The sequence below is a fragment of the Cucurbita maxima genome, unplaced genomic scaffold (assembly GCF_002738345.1).
Source record: "Cucurbita maxima cultivar Rimu unplaced genomic scaffold, Cmax_1.0 Cma_Scf00029, whole genome shotgun sequence".
NCBI lineage: Eukaryota > Viridiplantae > Streptophyta > Magnoliopsida > Cucurbitales > Cucurbitaceae > Cucurbita > Cucurbita maxima.
Genome location: NW_019272045.1, coordinates 650191 through 667325, shown reverse-complemented (window position 1 = coordinate 667325; position 17135 = coordinate 650191). Strand labels below are relative to the sequence as shown.

At 36.9% G+C, this 17135-nt stretch overlaps 2 protein-coding genes across 4 annotated transcripts; one reads left to right on the top strand and one right to left on the bottom strand.

The window, feature by feature from the left end:
- The first annotated feature begins 944 nt into the window (after nucleotides 1-944).
- LOC111465317 lies at nucleotides 945-6941 on the top strand. 3 transcript variants are annotated; one of them, XM_023109633.1, is made up of 10 exons: nucleotides 945-1076; nucleotides 1314-1464; nucleotides 1551-1946; nucleotides 3239-3603; nucleotides 3794-4043; nucleotides 4242-4407; nucleotides 4608-4710; nucleotides 5887-6015; nucleotides 6177-6392; nucleotides 6483-6761. In XM_023109633.1, the coding sequence occupies exons 3-10, from the start codon at nucleotides 1712-1714 to the stop codon at nucleotides 6759-6761; spliced, it is 1743 nt and encodes a 580-aa protein (XP_022965401.1). In that variant the 5' UTR covers nucleotides 945-1076; nucleotides 1314-1464; nucleotides 1551-1711. The 3 variants fall into 3 exon arrangements, with proteins under 3 accessions (XP_022965401.1, XP_022965402.1, XP_022965403.1); XM_023109634.1 differs by having other exon boundaries at nucleotides 1304-1464; XM_023109635.1 differs by lacking the exon at nucleotides 945-1076 and having other exon boundaries at nucleotides 1085-1464; nucleotides 6483-6941.
- Nucleotides 6942-7650: 709 nt separating this feature from the next.
- Nucleotides 7651-11807, bottom strand: LOC111465316. Its single transcript, XM_023109632.1, has 3 exons — nucleotides 11578-11807; nucleotides 9275-11250; nucleotides 7651-8372 (listed from the first exon to the last, which is right to left on the bottom strand). The coding sequence occupies exons 2-3, from the start codon at nucleotides 10850-10852 to the stop codon at nucleotides 7989-7991; spliced, it is 1962 nt and encodes a 653-aa protein (XP_022965400.1). The 5' UTR covers nucleotides 10853-11250; nucleotides 11578-11807; the 3' UTR covers nucleotides 7651-7988.
- Nucleotides 11808-17135: the final 5328 nt, after the last annotated feature.

Here is a 17135-nt window from a genome sequence, read left to right as displayed (position 1 = left end):
ATCATTTAAATTTAACTCTATAATTCAATATATATTGCAAATCTTTTGTTACTAAATTTAGCTTCAACAAACTTCCAATAGATCTTCTTATATAAACCAAATGAATCTATGATCAAAATTGGATGCTATTTTTATTAATTATTGATCAAATTTGTAGCACTTTTAACAATAATAATATAGGGTTGAACGGCCAATCCGAACCTACCTTCACTTATTCACATTATATCTTCGATAATAGATAATAGGTATTTTCAATAGCCCGGACCTACTCAACATTATCTTTCAATATATACTTTTTTTTACATAGTTATTACTGGTTTAAACATCTAACTCACCAACTCAATCTTTATGATTTGGGTTCGGGTACGTAATTTGGGTTGGTCGGGTTATCGGGTCATATGAACAATCCTCTGTCTATTACCCTTAGCTCTATAAATTTTTAAAAACATATTTCCATAATTGTGACGTGAAAATTTTATTATTGTTATTTAATTAGCTTTTATAAAAGAAATTAACTTCAAACTAACAATATGAACCAATTTGAAAATACGGGTTGAGTTGGAAAAATATTTCGAACCAACCCAAAATTTTAAATTGACTTGAGCAACTCGAATAAAGTTCACTACTCAACCCAACCCAACCCGAGTTTAGGTGTCCACTACACGTATTAAGTTAATAACAAAAACATTATAAAATTTAGATATCAAATATTCACAAGTCACAACACATTATGATATCGATTACAAACGTCAAATATTCACTTAATCTCTATGGTTTGAGTCTGGTAATCCGTTCAATTCTTAAATCATTTAAACACTTTTTAAGTTAAAAATATATGGGCAAAAACATTTTAGGAAAAAAAGAAAAAAATTGGTGGAGAATGTGAAATATTTGAAGGATAAACTCAAGAAATTATTTAAAGCACAGCCGAAATGCGGAGCAGAGTAGCTCAGAACTCAGCCGAGAGGGACTTATCTGTCCATTTGTTCCCGCTACGGACGCCACATTTCCATTTCTCTCTCTATCTCTCTCTATCTCTCTCTGCTTCATTGATTGCATTACATTTCTTCATCTGGGTATTGTTTCGAACCCCACTTGTTGATTCTTTGCTCAATTTATTGCGTTAATCTGTATTTCTTTTGCTTGTTGTTCTTCTTTTTGTTTTTGTTTTGTTTCTTCCCTTCTGTGAATCAATAAAGGGCTTTTGAATGGACCAAACAAGCTAATCCACCTCTGTTTTGTTGGAGTCTGTGATGATCGGCTTTTGGAGATTCTCTTATCTTATCGTTCTTAATCTCTTCAGTTTTTTGCAGTTCAACAGAAGAAAAGGCTGAACGCTAGATTCGAATTCCAAGTTTGTTCTTCGTTCTTCGTGGTCGATTGTTAGTTTTTGGGGTTTTAGGCTGTTTTCTATCCGATCTTCTGGTGTTCTTAACTATTTTTCTTCATTGCCAAACGTTTCAGGTTATTAGTTGCTTCATTTCTCTATTTGTTTTGTTTGTAATGGCTTTTTTGGTGAAGTTTTTCATGGATTTCTCCTTTGATTTTAGGGATATGAAGGTGAGCCACTGATTTTTAAGAGGTTCTAAAGTGAAAAACAGATGGAGTAGAAGTAGAGTATGTGTATCATGTGATAGGAGTTAATAGGGTGGTTGGGTTTGGCTTGAAATTTTAGGAGACAAAGCGTTTGGGTTAAAAGGGAAGAGAGGAAATGGAAGCACAGAATCAGAAGTCTCTGGAAAGAGTTGTTTCACAAAAGGCTTTGCAACTAGGGAGTTCATTTCCTTGTCAAATTTGTGTTGTGGGATTTCTCTGTGGAGTTTGTATTGCCTCTCTGTTTCTTGGTGCCTTTGCTTCATTTGGTGCTCCTTTAGGATTTGGTTGGAGTTCTTTGTCGTCTAATTCACTGCCTGCTTCGTTCTGGAACTCCACTTCTGAAGCTATAAGTAAGTCTTCTCCATCATCATCTTCTTACTGTTTAGCTGAATTCTTGCTGTTTGGTATAATAGTGTATGCAATTTGGATTGAATTGTAAGATGTTTAGAGAGTTTGCTAAAAGATAAGCACACTGAGGTTGGCTTGATGGACAAAGAAGTTGTAAATTCATATGTTTTGAGGTTAAGATTGTGAGATCCTACGTCGGTTGGGGAGGAGAACGAAACATTCTTTATAAGGGTGTGGAAACCTCTCTCTAGTAGACGTGTTTTAAAAACCTTGAGGGGAAGCCCGAAAGGAAAGACCAAAGAGGACAATATCCGCTAGCGGTGGGCTTGGGCAGTTAACAAATGGCATCAAAGCCAAACATTGGGCAATGTGTCAGCAAGGAGGCTGAGCTCAGAAGGGGGTGGACTAGTGGGTCCCACATCGATTGGAGAAGGAAACGAGTGCCAGCGAGGACGTTGGGCCTTGAAGGGGGATGGATTGTGAGATCCCACATCGGTTAGGGACGAGAACAAAACATTCTTTATAAGAGTGTGGAAACCTCCTACTAGTAGACACGTTTTAAAAAACTTGAGGGGAAGCTTGAGAAGCCCGAAAGGGAAAACTCAAAGAGGTTATCTGCTAGCGGTAGGCTTGAGCTGTTACAAAAATATTAAATATAAGCCTCATAAAATTAATCGAGGCGTGCACAAACTGGTCTAACAGGTGTGAATGAAGAAAGAAAGATAGATAAATGATGAATTTAGTACCTAATACTTAATGTTGTAGCATAACTTAGAGTTAGTCAAAATGAAAAGAAACAATTGTTTATTCTGAAAGCTGGTTTGAAACTTTTGTTTGGATTGTGGAAAAATTCATTGGTATAACGCTGTAAGGGAAGGAATTATTAAAAGGTATTGGATAAGATAAAGTTGGAACAACTTCTACTTTACCCCAATGCATTTTGACTTTAATAGCACAATTCTAAGGAGTTCTAAAATACTCTTTATCTTCTGGGAGAAGCTACTGTCTTTTTTGGTTTTAAATTTGTTTTAAATTTGTTTAGTTGGCCATGAATATAATCATAGTTCATTTTTAATCCATAATATTAAAGGTATTGTTATCATTTAAGCAATGTCAATTAGAAGTCATCTTTAAGGAACATAGTAGGTAATCTTTGTAGAAAGAAATGAAGTAGAAGCTTTTCATTCATTTCAAATTGCTTCCAAGTAGTGAATAGTTTGTTGTTCATCATTGATCAATTTTCAAATATCTTCGACTCATTTCTGACCCAAAAACACTGTGAATGATTTGTCAGACTGTAACTTGAAAGTAGAGGAGGTCGAGAGACCAAAGGATTTTCGGAAAATTGAGGTACATGTGGATGAGGATAAAGTGTCCTTGCTATATGCAGCTTGGAGTTCTTCGTTGACTGAACCAATCAGGGGAAATAATGCATTTTCACGGTATCTTGGACTGTACAAAGCAACAGTACCAAACGCACCCCATTTGGAAGATTGCAAGTTGAAAGTAGAAGCAAATAAGCGCTTCGATGAGCGGACTGATGGATTCCTTCATTGGACAAGTTGGAAAGGGTTCTTAGACATGCACCCGACTGCTACGAGTGAGGAATCGAGCTACCTTCGGCACCAAGAAATGTCTAAAGGTTCCTACCCTCCCTGGGTATGTTTCTAAAAGTTCTTGAATTTTGAATTGTGATGACTAAATACTGATGTGTACAAGTTTCTGCTATGTTCTTACAGTTTCTGCAGTAGGTTAAAACATGCTGGCCATATTTGTTAATCCCATAAACTTAATAATTGGAGACTTCAATTGACCATGATCAAATTGTTAACAATACCATAGTTTCCAGGTTACAGGATCAGATGAAGAAAACTACCCCTTAACTAGAAAAGTACAGCGCGATCTATGGATCCATCAGCATCCATTGAACTGTAGAGATCCAAATGTTCGGTTTCTCGTAGCTGATTGGGAGCGGTTACCTGGATTCGGTATCGGAGCTCAAATAGCTGGAATGTGTGGCCTTCTGGCTATAGCAATCAACGAGAAGAGGGTTCTCGTTACGAATTATTATAATCGAGCAGACCATGATGGATGTCAAGGTATTGAGTGATAGGTTATGTACCAATATGCTATAATCATGAACTGCATTTAATATTTGCCCATCTTTTTACCTGTTTCTCCTTTCTTCTGGATTTGAAGCTTGGAAAGCACTTGTTTAAGGAAACCCAGCTAGGAAGAACTATATTTTAAAGGTTAACATGTTCACTTTTTGAGGCTTAATCTTGGTTTGTATATAGGCTCGTCTCGGTCCAGTTGGTCCTGCTACTTCTTCCCCGAAACATCCCAAGAATGTCGGGACCGTGCATTTGAACTTTTGGGAAACAACACAGCATGGAAGAGTGGAATCATAACAGCAAAAGAAAATTACAGCACCAAGGAAATATGGACTGGTCGGGTTCCTAGGTGAGCTATTGCCTAGGGAGTAAACTAACTATCAAACACATTGATATCTATACATCAAAGAGCTTAATAAGTGTCATGATTTCAAATTTTTTAAAGAATATTTGTTGATGTTGATATTTTTATCAAAATCTCAAGAAAATTGGGACCTTGGTATTTTCATTTGATTAGTTGATGAGTAAATTCATGGATGATTAATGCAGAATATGGGGAAATCCTTGGAGTTATCTGCAACCCACAACAGAAGTAAATGGAAGTTTACTTTCTAATCATCGAAAAATGGATAGAAGGTGGTGGAGAGCACAGGTAATCTTTTATGCTCCTTAGATAACTGAAGTAAATGGAAGTTTATTTTCTGACACTATCCTGACAATCCCTTCCCTTTTGTTGCCTTACTGAAAGATTGTGTTTGAATGTAATAATGAACATGTGCTACATACAAAAGCCTGCTTAAAAGTTGTGCTGAAAGGAAAAAACTTGGCTATAAATTGATAAGTACCCAATCTTGAGACTAGAAAGTAAGAAAATAGGACGGACTGGATTTGTGCTGCAAAAGCAATGAGAAAACATACTGTGATTGCCTTTCTAGTGGATTCTCTCTCTCTCACACTACCTATCCCTAAATTTATCTTAGATCCCACATTGGTTGGGAAGTAGAATGAAACATTATTTATAAGGGTATGGAAACCTCTCCCTAGCAGACGCGTTTTAAAAACTTTGAGGGAAAGCTTAAAGAGGACAATATCTGCTAGTGGCGGGCATTGGCCATTACAAATGGTATCAGAGCTAGACACCGGACGATGTGCCAGCGAGGAGGCTGACCCCCAAAGAGGGATGGATCCGAGGCAGTGTGCCAACAAGGGCGTTGGACCTTGAAGGGGAGTGTATTCGGGGTCCCACATCGATTGGAGAAGGGAACAAGTACCAACGAGGACGCTGGGCCCTGAAGGGGGGTGGATTGTGAGATCCCACATCGGTTGGGGAGGAGAACAAAACATTCTTTATAAGGGTGTGGAAATCTTTCTCTAGTAGACGTGTTTTAAAAACCTTGAGGGAAAGCCTGAATGGGAAAGTTCAAAGAGGACAATATCTACTAACAGTGGGCTTAGTCGTTACACTGTCCCTATTAACAATTTGTCAACATGAATATAGCTCAACTAGTTAATATACAATACGAGAGATTAGATGATCAAATCCCATTGAACTCAGAAAGCAAGCCCACATTAAAAATACAAATATGAACATTCCCAACCATATGCATTGGTAGCATTTGGATAGATTTCTCTCAATACAAACTTCCAAAATCTGCCTATGTCCAAACCATTCCAAGTTCCTAACCTTTCACGCCCTGACAAACTTCTAACAACATTTCAAGTTACTATAAGCATTCCTACATCACTATCTCTAACATTTAAAACAGCAGAAATGTCCAATATTGAGGACCATACATTAGAATTCTGATACAGAAAATTTGATCCTCAGGCAGTGCGCTACTTAATGAGATTTCAGACAGAATACACATGCGGCTTAATGAATGCTGCCCGCCACGCCGCATTTGGAAAGGAAGCTGCAGAAATGGTTCTCAAAAGTCTCGATGGAAAATGGCCAAAGGTATCAAATGCTTTTAAATATAAGGAAGCTAAGCTCACTATCATAGTTTTTTCATAATAAGATGGAAAGCAATATTGAACTGATAGAAAAAGGTTGTAATTCAAGTCTGTAGTTGCATATTCCTCAGGATCGTGATTCTAATATTGGGTGTCTTATTTCAGAACGATTCAATGGTATTGAAACATGATATAGAAGAATTTGTTTGGTCGAATCACAAGCCATGGATACCTAGGCCACTGTTAAGCATGCATGTAAGAATGGGAGATAAAGCCTGTGAAATGAAGGTTGTTGAATTTGAAGAATACATGGCCCTTGCTGGGCGCATTAGAAGACGATTTCCAAATCTTGACAGCATTTGGCTTTCGACCGAAATGCAGGTGTGTTCTACCCCCAAAACGAACCATTTAATTATACATCAACACCTATAAGCTCTTCTCTCACTATGTGCAATCTGTAATATATCCCAGGAAGTGATCGATAAAACAAGAAGTTATCCGTCCTGGAAATTTTACTATACAAATGTGAAGCGACAAGTAGGAAACCTTACAATGGCCACCTACGAAGCACAGCTCGGTAGGATAACCAGTACAAACTATCCTCTTGTGAACTTCTTGATGGCAACTGAAGCTGACTTTTTCATTGGAGCATTGGGTTCAACATGGTGCTTTCTTATAGATGGAATGAGAAATACAGGAGGCAAAGTAATGGCTGGATACTTGAGTGTTAACAAGGATAGGTTTTGGTGAACTGAAAATTGTATCTCTAGTCGATCATTTGTAAATAGGATTCCTTTTTTTCCATTGTCCTTTTTGTCTTCCTTTTGTAGGGGGAAGAGGGAGGGAGAGAATAATGAGATCTTGTGGTATATATCGTACGTGTACAAAAAGATTGATTAGTAATAAAAGTCTGTTCCTTTTTTATGGTTAGGTGGCTGTCTTTGCTGTGAAGGTAAGGAGTTGATGATGCAACCGACCAAATCCAAAAGGATGTTTGATTGATTCGGTTTTGATGGTATGTTTTGACTTTGTTGTCCTATTTGAGTTTTGTTGTCCTATTTGAGTTTTTTCTCACGGTTTTTAGAACACGTTTGGTAGGGAGAGGTTTCCACATCTTTATAAATAATGTTTCGTTCTCCTCCCCTAACCAATGAGGGATCTCACGATCAATCCACATTCGAGGCCCAAAGTCTTAGCTAATACTCGTTCCTCTCTCTAATCGATGTGGGATCCCCCAATCCACCCCTCTTTGGGGCCAGGCATCCTCGTTGATACACCGTTTAGTGTCCACTCCCTTCGGGGTTTAGCCTACTCGCTAGCACAAAGCGTTTTAAAAAACTGAGGGGAAGCCGGAAAGGGAAACCTCCCTGAAAAGAAAAGCTCAAAGAGAACAATATTTACTAGCTAGCCCCAAAATTGATAAAAGCAAACTCAATATAACATAGCATGTGAACAAAAATAGTCAGACAACAGCACTGAACCTAAATTTTTCTGCTAGGGAAGTAACCTTATTATCACTTAAATCAATTATTAATTCATTTGGGTGAATGAAAATAAGATTTATACATTATAATTGGAAAGTGTGCTAATGTCAAGGGGGTCAGGTCAAGAAGAGCATCTCTTCGGGAGTCGTGGGTATTACACAACAACAACAAAAACGTAAAATTTATAATCGGTGATCAGGTACAAAGATTGGGGTCTAACTGAAAATTAAATGGAAATAAGCTACAAAAGAAGAGACTGTGTCTCTCCAGAGATGTATTCCAGATGAAAATTACTACAGATACGATGCTTGATTAATCAACAAAGCCTTTCCCACCAAACAAATAACCCATGGATCCTCTAAGCTCATGATCTTTCAATGTGCAAAATAGAAAAAAAGGTCAAATTCAAATAGGAGAAAAGCTTACCTCCATCTGTTGCAGAAGGATCTCAAAGTGGCAATGGCAGCAGCAAGAAATCACCTATAAAAAAGAATTACTCTTCCACGTCCTCATTCGTTTGAATTCCTCCATTCCCGCCTTTAGCAGTTGCTTGTTTCTTGTGCTTTTTGTTCTTTGCTTTCTTGGCTTTCATGCGGCGTTTCTTCTCATTTGCATCAACCCATGTGTACTCGGACGGTATATGAAACGGGTCGACTTCATCCTTATACCGATTGCTGTCACTATCACTCGATTGCCCACCTCGACTTCCTCTCATCCATGAAATCCATGACGAGTTTCCCTCTGACTCCTTGGACTTGGCATCCTGGAAATGTGCTGGACTTGAGAGTGGGGTAGCAAATTCTTCAACTGGATGAAGCTCCTCAAATTTTGTGAAAGTAACGAGTACTCTAATAGTCGGAACAATGGGGATAGCAACCTACAGAATGAAACGTAACGTATCGCTTCACTATAATAATATTTTGTTGATAAGGATTAAGATAAGAACAAAAATATCCTTAGTGTCATATCATAAACATGTTGAACCATAATAACATACTATCAGATATCCTAAATGCATGGAGATTTGGAGATCAAAGATTACAGCTTATACCTTCAGCAGATTTCATGAGAATTAGCAGTGAAATATGTTACAAGAAGATATCTACTGCTTAAAGAAACAAAATACATTTCTTTTCTTCATATTATATTTCTCAGCAGATTCAAATGTTGCTCATAGCGCTAGCAGTAAGAGAAACTAGCATAACATTCTCCCAAATTCTATCAATATATTAAGTGCCCTAGTTACTGATAGCAAGGGTCCTGCCAATCTGCTGGGAACTAAAATTAGAGGTAACAAAATCTTATCAAAGAACTAGTGCTAACCAGGAGATTTCGAGCCGACCCTTAATAAGAACACGTAAGAAATGATGCTTGTACTTTAATGAGATTATTGGGGTCTTTTCCATTTAGTTAAGGGACAAAGCTAACTTTAATCTCTCCCCCAAATGGGTATGTCAATATTCTTTTACAGGATTGAATTTGAAAAACCCTTCTCCGCTTAGGTAGCTACTTCCTCAAAATGTAGTTGAGCTTTTCCAATCGGTGATGTCCAGATCCAGATCCAAACACGGACCAGAGAACAAACAATCAATTAGTTACCCCTCTGTGCAACATATAGGGGCATTTCGTTTCCTTTAATGAAAAGTGTTCGAAAATAACTTTTTCTTTTTTTTTTTACATGATTTCAAACAATGGAGGAGTGTATAATCTCATCGAGTAGTTCACATCACAGAAATAGATAATCTAAGTAATAAAAGAAAATGGTAAAAGAAATTTTACCTTCACCGGAAATGTACCATGAGGCAACTTGGTTGTTAAAAGCTCCCTTAGTCTCCTGATAGCTTTTACCTTGTTGGCTAGGATGTCAAGTAGAGGCAGAAGTTCATCTGTTTTTAAAGGAAAATCTGGTGTCAACCATAAGACAGGTCTCAAACCCTTTTTATACTCACTTTCATGCTTGGAGTCATTGGTGACTCCTTTCTTCTTTTTCTTCTTACTGCTTTTATCTTTTCCCTTCTTTGCATCCCCCGTATCTTCTGTCGATAATTCAGAAGACGGTTTTTGATGGGCACCTTCCGGAGCTGATTTCGAAACTTTCTTCAAAATCTTTGGATCGTCGGGATCGTCGTTACTTCCCTTGCTACTCTTCTTGTTCCATCCAAACCAACTCTTCCTCTCCTTAGTAGCACCATTTGGATCACAGTTTTCGTAAGAACCTACCAAACCATTTTCTTGGCTTTCGAAGGCTGCGTGTTCCTCGTCCTCACCCAGACCTTCAGAGTTTCCCATTCGAAGTGCGGAATCCAATTGCATTTTCTCTTCTGCAGTCAATACATCATCAAACTCATCATTTTCACCACCATTGGCCAGCCTTTCTTCATCATCTCCAGCAAATAGCTCCTCGTCTGTCATAGCTCCAGGAACCCTCCTTGACTTCACACTCACCATCACATGAAGCATATCGTATATTTTTGCCTTCCAATTTCCAACCATCTCAGTTCTCTCCTGTCTTCTCCAATTTAAATGGGGAACAAGCTCCGCTTGTGTAACATCAATGCCTGGCCTATACATGTTTGTCTGCGACATTAAGGCCACTTCATGGGCAACTTCAGCTTCTGTTGGTTGAATACCAGCTCCCTCCAAGGCATTTGTAATTTCCTTCTCTTTATGAGCGAGAACAATCAAAGAACCTGGAGATAACTTAACATTACCATCATCTGAACTATAACCCTCACCTAGAAAGAGAAATGTTTGATCAGAACGTTGAATTCGAAAACCATCAAAACCAGCAAGGGTCATATCGGCTCGGAGATTAGAACCACGCTTCCAAATGCGATAAGTATCTGATGGGGCAATTCGACCAATAAAAGGAATAACCGAACTCTCAAAATGAAAAGTTATCTCCATGTAAAAATCACGAATCCGAGAAGCAGAAGCAATAATACGAGGAAGCCTGCGACACCATTTCGCCCATGCAAGAGGCTGGTAATGTCTAGCAATTATCATCGCTATTGCTTCCTCTCTCGTACAAACAGCTTCCTGGAGAGCATTCCAACCATGCTCATTCTGTAGGCTCCAATCACCACCAGCTCCCATCAAAATCTCAGCCGAAATCTGATCTCGAAGGCGTACAGCAAGGTGGAGAGGCGTCTCCCGACCAGGAACATCGCGACAATCAATAGCAGCAGAGACAGCATCAGCTTGGAGCTCTGCAGCAAGAGATTCCTCTTCAGTATTAACCTCACCAGCCTTAGCTAGCCGAGGAAGGGACGCAACAATGCGCTTGAGAGAGGCATAATCTCGACGAACAACTGCTAGATGCGCTGGACTATGCGAGTATTTCGAAAAATCTTCCATGGATGCTTGCCTCTTGTAAATCTCTAACTTAAAATTCCTAAATCACCACCCTTTCATTTCGAGGAAGAAGCTAAAAATCAGATCTCGAGCTGAACAAAAATTTCTCCTTCAGTTCCCAGCTCATGATGAACATTCAATTTCTAGGGCTTAACTAAAGAACCAACAAACATTAGGCATTCTCTCAGCAACTCTTTTTCAAGAACAGATTCCCCAAGAATGAACTCTACAAGTAGTAACACAACTGAAAGAACCTCAACTCAGATTACTCACATACCTTCATCATCCTCAAATCGCCACCATTTTAGCAGCTCAGTGAACTGACAGACATCACTCAAAACACCCTGATCTCAAACTCTGCCGCCTACTGCCACACAGTGAAGCAATCACAAACCCCAAATCTGCAAAACAAACAACAAAAATCGTAAACAGCAAAATCAAAAGCAGGCAACTCCCATTCATTTGTTCAATTCCATCAACAAACATTCCATGTTCAAATCACAAAAAAAGGATAATCAAAACCCATCCACGAACAGCCAGTTGAATCCAAAACCCCCGAATCAAAAGGGAAGAAAAGAACAGAAAAGACAGCAAAAAAGTAGCCAAATCCTCCAAATCGAGTTCCGCAGCAATGAATCAAAGAAAAAAACACAATTATCCATGGAAAGAACTGAGGTAATTGAAGAAGAAAGCAAGAGCAGAAAAGTAAGAAGAAGATGAGAAAATACCGCAAGAAAATCGGAGAATGGAGGGTGTAAGGTGGTTCGGTGTGATTATGAGTAGTCTCTCTCTCTCTCTCCCCTCACGATTGGGTTGAGCTCTGTAAGCTCATGGGTAAACGAAACGAGCTAGAGAGAGAGAGAGTGTGTGTGTGTGTGAATCGGACGATTTGGATCTGAGAGAGAGAATTGAAGGGTTCGGATCTTCTTCTTCGCCATTTATGTTAACAAGTACTTCTACGTTTTGGAGCGCATAGCGATTCCGCCCCCAACTCACATCTCTCTCTCCTCTGCTTTTAGAGAGAGATTTATGAATCTGACCTTCATTTCCCTATATATTACGATTATGCCACTGCCTCTTTAATTTTTTTTTTTTTTTTGGGTAAATTAATAAAAAATCTTAAAACATCCTTAAACTCTAATAAATAACTAAAAATAATAGTTATTATTATTAATATTTTATTTAAAAAATACCTCAAAACTTTAATAAGCAATTTTAAAATTTTTTAAAAACTTAAAAAATATTAAATTGTATAATAAATTTCAACAAAAATTATTTTAAGTAAATTTACAAATTTTTATGTTCATATAATAACATTAAAAAAATTAAATTAAATTAAATTTATGGGATTAATGCTGTTTTTTTATAGGTTCATAATAAGGGTATTTTTTAAATTAAAAAAATTGTTTAAAAAGAAATTTTGAAAAAATTTAAATGTATTTTTTAAATAAATTACTAACTATTTTCATTTTGGTTTGTGGGGATAGTCTTCCCTCTTAAATGCGAGGAGTAAGTAACGTAACCATGTCGTAGGAAAGGCAAGGGAATGTCGGGGTCATCACGTGCCCAATAAAAACAATCCTAAGAATATGATGACGAAGAAATGCTTAAAAGAACTGAAAATCATTACCTGTCGTTATGGTTTGTGAGATTATTTTATTATTATTAATTTATTTATTAATTTTTAAATATTACAAACAAAGTCACGAGCTGTCGTTATGGTTCCGGTGGCTTTAAGCATATTGAACAATGTCTGAACGGTTAGATAACTCCTAAAAATCAACGGTTCAGATGATTTCAAACAATTTCAAACCTTTTTCTTTTTAAGGTTGTCATATGTTTTGTCACGGTTGGGATGATGGATATGAACACTAAATTAATTTCACAACTATGGATATGAACCTTGACACGAGTGCGTTCCAATTAAAACTAACCATGGTTATGTTTTCTTAACCATGATTAACTTATATAAATCAAGTTAGAATTATCATTTTAATTGTAATATTTTTCGGTTTTGTTTGACTAAAAAGTCAACGTTTTTTCTTTATCAAATATCTAAAGAAAATCTGTCATATTGACTTGGAATAAATTTACAAAATTGACCCTGGTATAGTTTACTACATTTTGTCTTTGAATTCGAGAGTAAATTACCATTTTATCCTTTAAATTTGAAAATTATATCTAAGCCACTAATCTTTATGAAATAGTTTTATCGCGTTCTTCGTTCGTTAATTTCTTAAACAGTGGCTGATGTGACAATTTTAAAAACTTCAACTACAATAATGACGATGTTGCGTGAGGTTTTGTCGAGAGAGATAAGAGTGAAGAGGTGCTCCTCACTGGCGGGTTATGGGTGGTGTCGTGGAGGAGGGCGAGCTAGGGCAAGCAGGGCGACTTTGCTTTGAGGTTTGACATCGAGGAAAGAATGTCGGTGGCGACACCGGAGCTAAAAGGGGCACGAGTAGAGAGAGATTTTTTTTCTTCATATTAAAATTTTCACGTCGAGAACTAAAACATTAAAATTAATTTATAAAATTCATGGAGTTGATATTTTAATTTTAAAATCTAGAAAATTAAATAAATATGGAGATGAAATAAAAATGATAATGGGAATAACAATTACTAAAAATAAATTAAAATAATATTTTTATTAAATTAAAAAAATAATAAATAAAGGAATCATTTTTTTTTTTCAAAGATAATGAAAAGTTGACTTTCTAAAGATCTAATTAATAAAGAATTAAAATTTATTTGGTAATGACTAAAAGGTAGGATCTCATCATAATGGCTCTTCACAAGGGATGTGGATTTATTTATTTATTTATTTTTATTTTAAAAAATTAATTATTCGACGTACGTTATTTATATTATGTGTCACGAGTATTAATCTCGATCGAAACTAATATCCCTAGATAAACCGTAATAGCGTTTGAACTCATGTCGGCTCGTTGGTAAGGCAAGAGCTTCAAGCCCGATAACTTCTAAAAGTAAAAATTACTTTTAGATTTTGTAATGGTAACGTCTCATCCCGACGTTTCCCTGTGATATGATCATATTACCTATTTATCGCTTCTAAAAGTAAAAATTACTATCCCCGTAAACCAACACAGGGTCTTTTTATTATGTTTTGTCCTCACTCACACGTTTTTTATGAAAATTTACGTTCCATGTTAAGTAAATCTAACTTTGAGTTATTATGATTGATTGACAGAAAAAAAGGTGCAGTTTATTGAGACAGGATATAACGTATTTTCGGGATTACCCTTATTTAAATATCGTCTCGATTCATTCTTGTATCTTTTATTTACTCGATGTCACGATCATGTTTGTCCCAAGCATATTGTTTATGGCCGCATGACAGATGTCCTAGTCTTGCCTGTTCGAGGCGGTTGACAGGGACGTCAACCAATTGAGTGAGGGAGAATGTCACGGTCATGCATGTCCAAGGCGTGTTGTTAATACCCGTATAACAGATATCCCGATCTTGCTTGTCCAGGACGTGTTGTTCATAGTTGCATGTCCGTTTTACATGCTTTCATCCTAGATAGGTTTTTACCATTTCAAATTGGGTAAATTATTATCATAAATTATTAAAATAATTCACTTTTTTTTAATTTTAATTAAAACTATTTTGGGTTATTTATATTGTGGTGGGCTTATGAGAGAGAGAGAATGGTGTAAAGGGGTCAGCTTTCAGCACCGACAGGCTGCCTTAGCTGAGCTGACAGTAAAGCTTAAAGAGGGGAGGGAAAGCTTTGAAGGGGGAGCCTCTAAAATTTCTATCGACCTTATTATCACGATCGGTCTCATTCTTATGTGATCTCGGTTCATATATGTACCTCTCATTTATTTGGGTGTCACATTTATATTGTAAAATAATAACTCGAGCGAAGATTTTGTACTATCATTGCGTAAATTAGGTCATATCATCATTTATTTAAAAGTACCGTGAGACCCACAAGCTGAACCGATTATCTAGTACCACTATCGTTTATATTTCGTTAGGTCAACTCGTGCGAAGATTTTGTACTATCATAGCGTAAATTAAGTCATATCATCATTTAATTAAAAGTACCGCAAGACCCATAAACTGAACCGATAATCCAGTACCTCTATTGCTTATATTTAGTTAGGTCAACTTGAGCGAAGATTATGTACTATCATCGCATAAACTAGGTCATATCATCATTTAATTAAAAGTCTGTGAGACCTACAAACTGAACCGAGAATCCAGTATCACTATCGCTTATATTTCGTTAGGTCAACTCGAGCAAAGATTTTGTACTATCATCGTGTAAATCAAGTCATATCATCATTTAACTAAAAGTACCGTGAGTCCCATAAACTGAACTGAGAATCCAGTATCACTATCGCTTATATTTCGTTAGGTCAACTCGAGCGAAGGTTTTGTACTATCATCGCCTAAATTCATCATTTAATTAAAATTACCTTAGGCCCACGAACTGAACCGAGAATCCAATACCACTATCAATTATATTTAGTTAGGTCAATTCGAGCGAAGATTTTGTACTATCATTGCGTAAATAAAGTCATATCGTCATTTAATTAAAAGTACCATGAGACCCATAAACTGAACCGAGAATCCAGTACCATATTGCTTATAGTTAGTTAGGTCAACTCGAGCAAAAATTTGTACTATCATTGCGTAAATGAGGTCATATCATCATTCAATTAAAAGTACCACGAAATCCATAAACTAAACCGAGAATCTAGTACCACTATCGCTTATATTTAGTTAGGTCGACAAACTGATCCGAGAATCCAATACCACTATCGTTTATATTTAGTTAAGTCAACTCGAGCAAAAATTTTGTACTATCATCGCGTAAATTAAGTCATATCATCATTTAATTAAAGGTACCGTGAGACCCATGAACTGAAATGAAAATCCGCTTATATCTAGTTAGGTAACCTCGAGCCGAACACGAGATGCACATAGAATAGAAGCATCATAGAGGAAGAGATAGTGTTTTTATTTCAATTCCCTAAGTTTTGAAGGCATAGGTCCCTCCAACTTGTCCGAAGGCCCACTAACAGCATCATTCCCCCATGCCATGAGGCCTACATTGTGGCAGCCTGCCCTACAACAGTCCTTCAATCAGCTGCCATAGTGGCCTCCTCTGACAGGGAAACCCTCTATCCCTCCTCTATTCATCAAACTCCTAACCTCTTGAACCCTAAAATAAAGGCAAGTACTACATGGCAACAAGAGTACCTCTTTGGTCTCTAAATTTATGATGATTTAAATTTGAATCTTCGTTTTTTTCGCACGTTTGATTCATTTTTTTGTGCATCGAGATGAGTTCGAGGAGGACGGGACGTTTAAGGGTGGAGTCAGAGTCTCGGTTGAGAATGTACTCTAAATTTATCAGTTTTTGTTTATTTGGCCAACACGAGCATAGTTTAGGGTTTAGATCCATACAGTTCACGAGCATAGTTTAGGGTATAGACTCATACACTTCACGAGCATAGGTTAAAGTTTAGGGTTTAGGGTTTAACATATCTCTACCTCACATTTGGCTAAACTGATTGAAACAAAACGGCATAATTTTGGTTTATTTGGCCATCACAAGTATAGTTTAGGGTTTCGACCCATCAACTTCACGAGCATAGTTTAGGGTTTAGACTCATCAACTTCACGAGCATAGTTTAGGGTTTAGGGTATAGCATATCTCTATCTCAGATCTGTCTACATTGATTGAAAAAAAAAACATAATTTAGGGTTTAGACCCATCCACTTTACAAGCATAGCTTAGGGTTTATGGTTTAGTACATCTCTAACTCACGTCGGGCTAAAATGATCGAAAACCACAAGCATAATTTTGGTTTATTAGCCAACACAAACATAGTTTAGGGTTTAGACTCATCCACTTTACGAGCATAGCTTAAGGTTTAGCATATCTCTACTTTACATATGGCTAAACCGATCAAAAAAAGAAAAAAAAAATAATTGTTTAGAAAACACAAGCATAAGTTTGTTTTATTTGGCCAACACGAACATAGTTTAGGGTTTAGAGTTTCGAGTTTAGGTCAATCCACTTCACGAGCATAGTCCAGAGTCTAGGGTTTAGCATATCACTACCTCACATCCGACTAATCGGATTGAACAAAAAGAAGCAATTATCCAAAAAAACCGAACGAGGGAAAAAGAAGGTATCTCATACCGCTTTAAAAACCCGAACATTCTTTTTTCTTTTTTTGCTTTCTCAACAAGAATCACATTCTCATAGAAAAAAAAGACAAAAAAAAAAAAAAAAAAAAAAAA

What these genes read in the sequence shown, in the direction of transcription:
- LOC111465316 (XM_023109632.1), bottom strand. Translation starts at nt 10,852, where the DNA reads ATGGAAGATTTTTCGAAATACTCGCATAGTCCAGCGCATCTAGCAGTT. An exon ending in ATGGTACATTTCCGGTGAAG is followed by an intron (nt 8,373 to 9,274) that starts GTAAAATTTCTT and finishes TTCATTCTGTAG; the next exon opens with GTTGCTATCCCCATTGTTCC.
- LOC111465317 (XM_023109635.1), top strand. Translation starts at nt 1,712, where the DNA reads ATGGAAGCACAGAATCAGAAGTCTCTGGAAAGAGTTGTTTCACAAAAG. An exon ending in AAGGTTCCTACCCTCCCTGG is followed by an intron (nt 3,604 to 3,793) that starts GTATGTTTCTAA and finishes CATAGTTTCCAG; the next exon opens with GTTACAGGATCAGATGAAGA. An exon ending in GGCTTTCGACCGAAATGCAG is followed by an intron (nt 6,393 to 6,482) that starts GTGTGTTCTACC and finishes AATATATCCCAG; the next exon opens with GAAGTGATCGATAAAACAAG.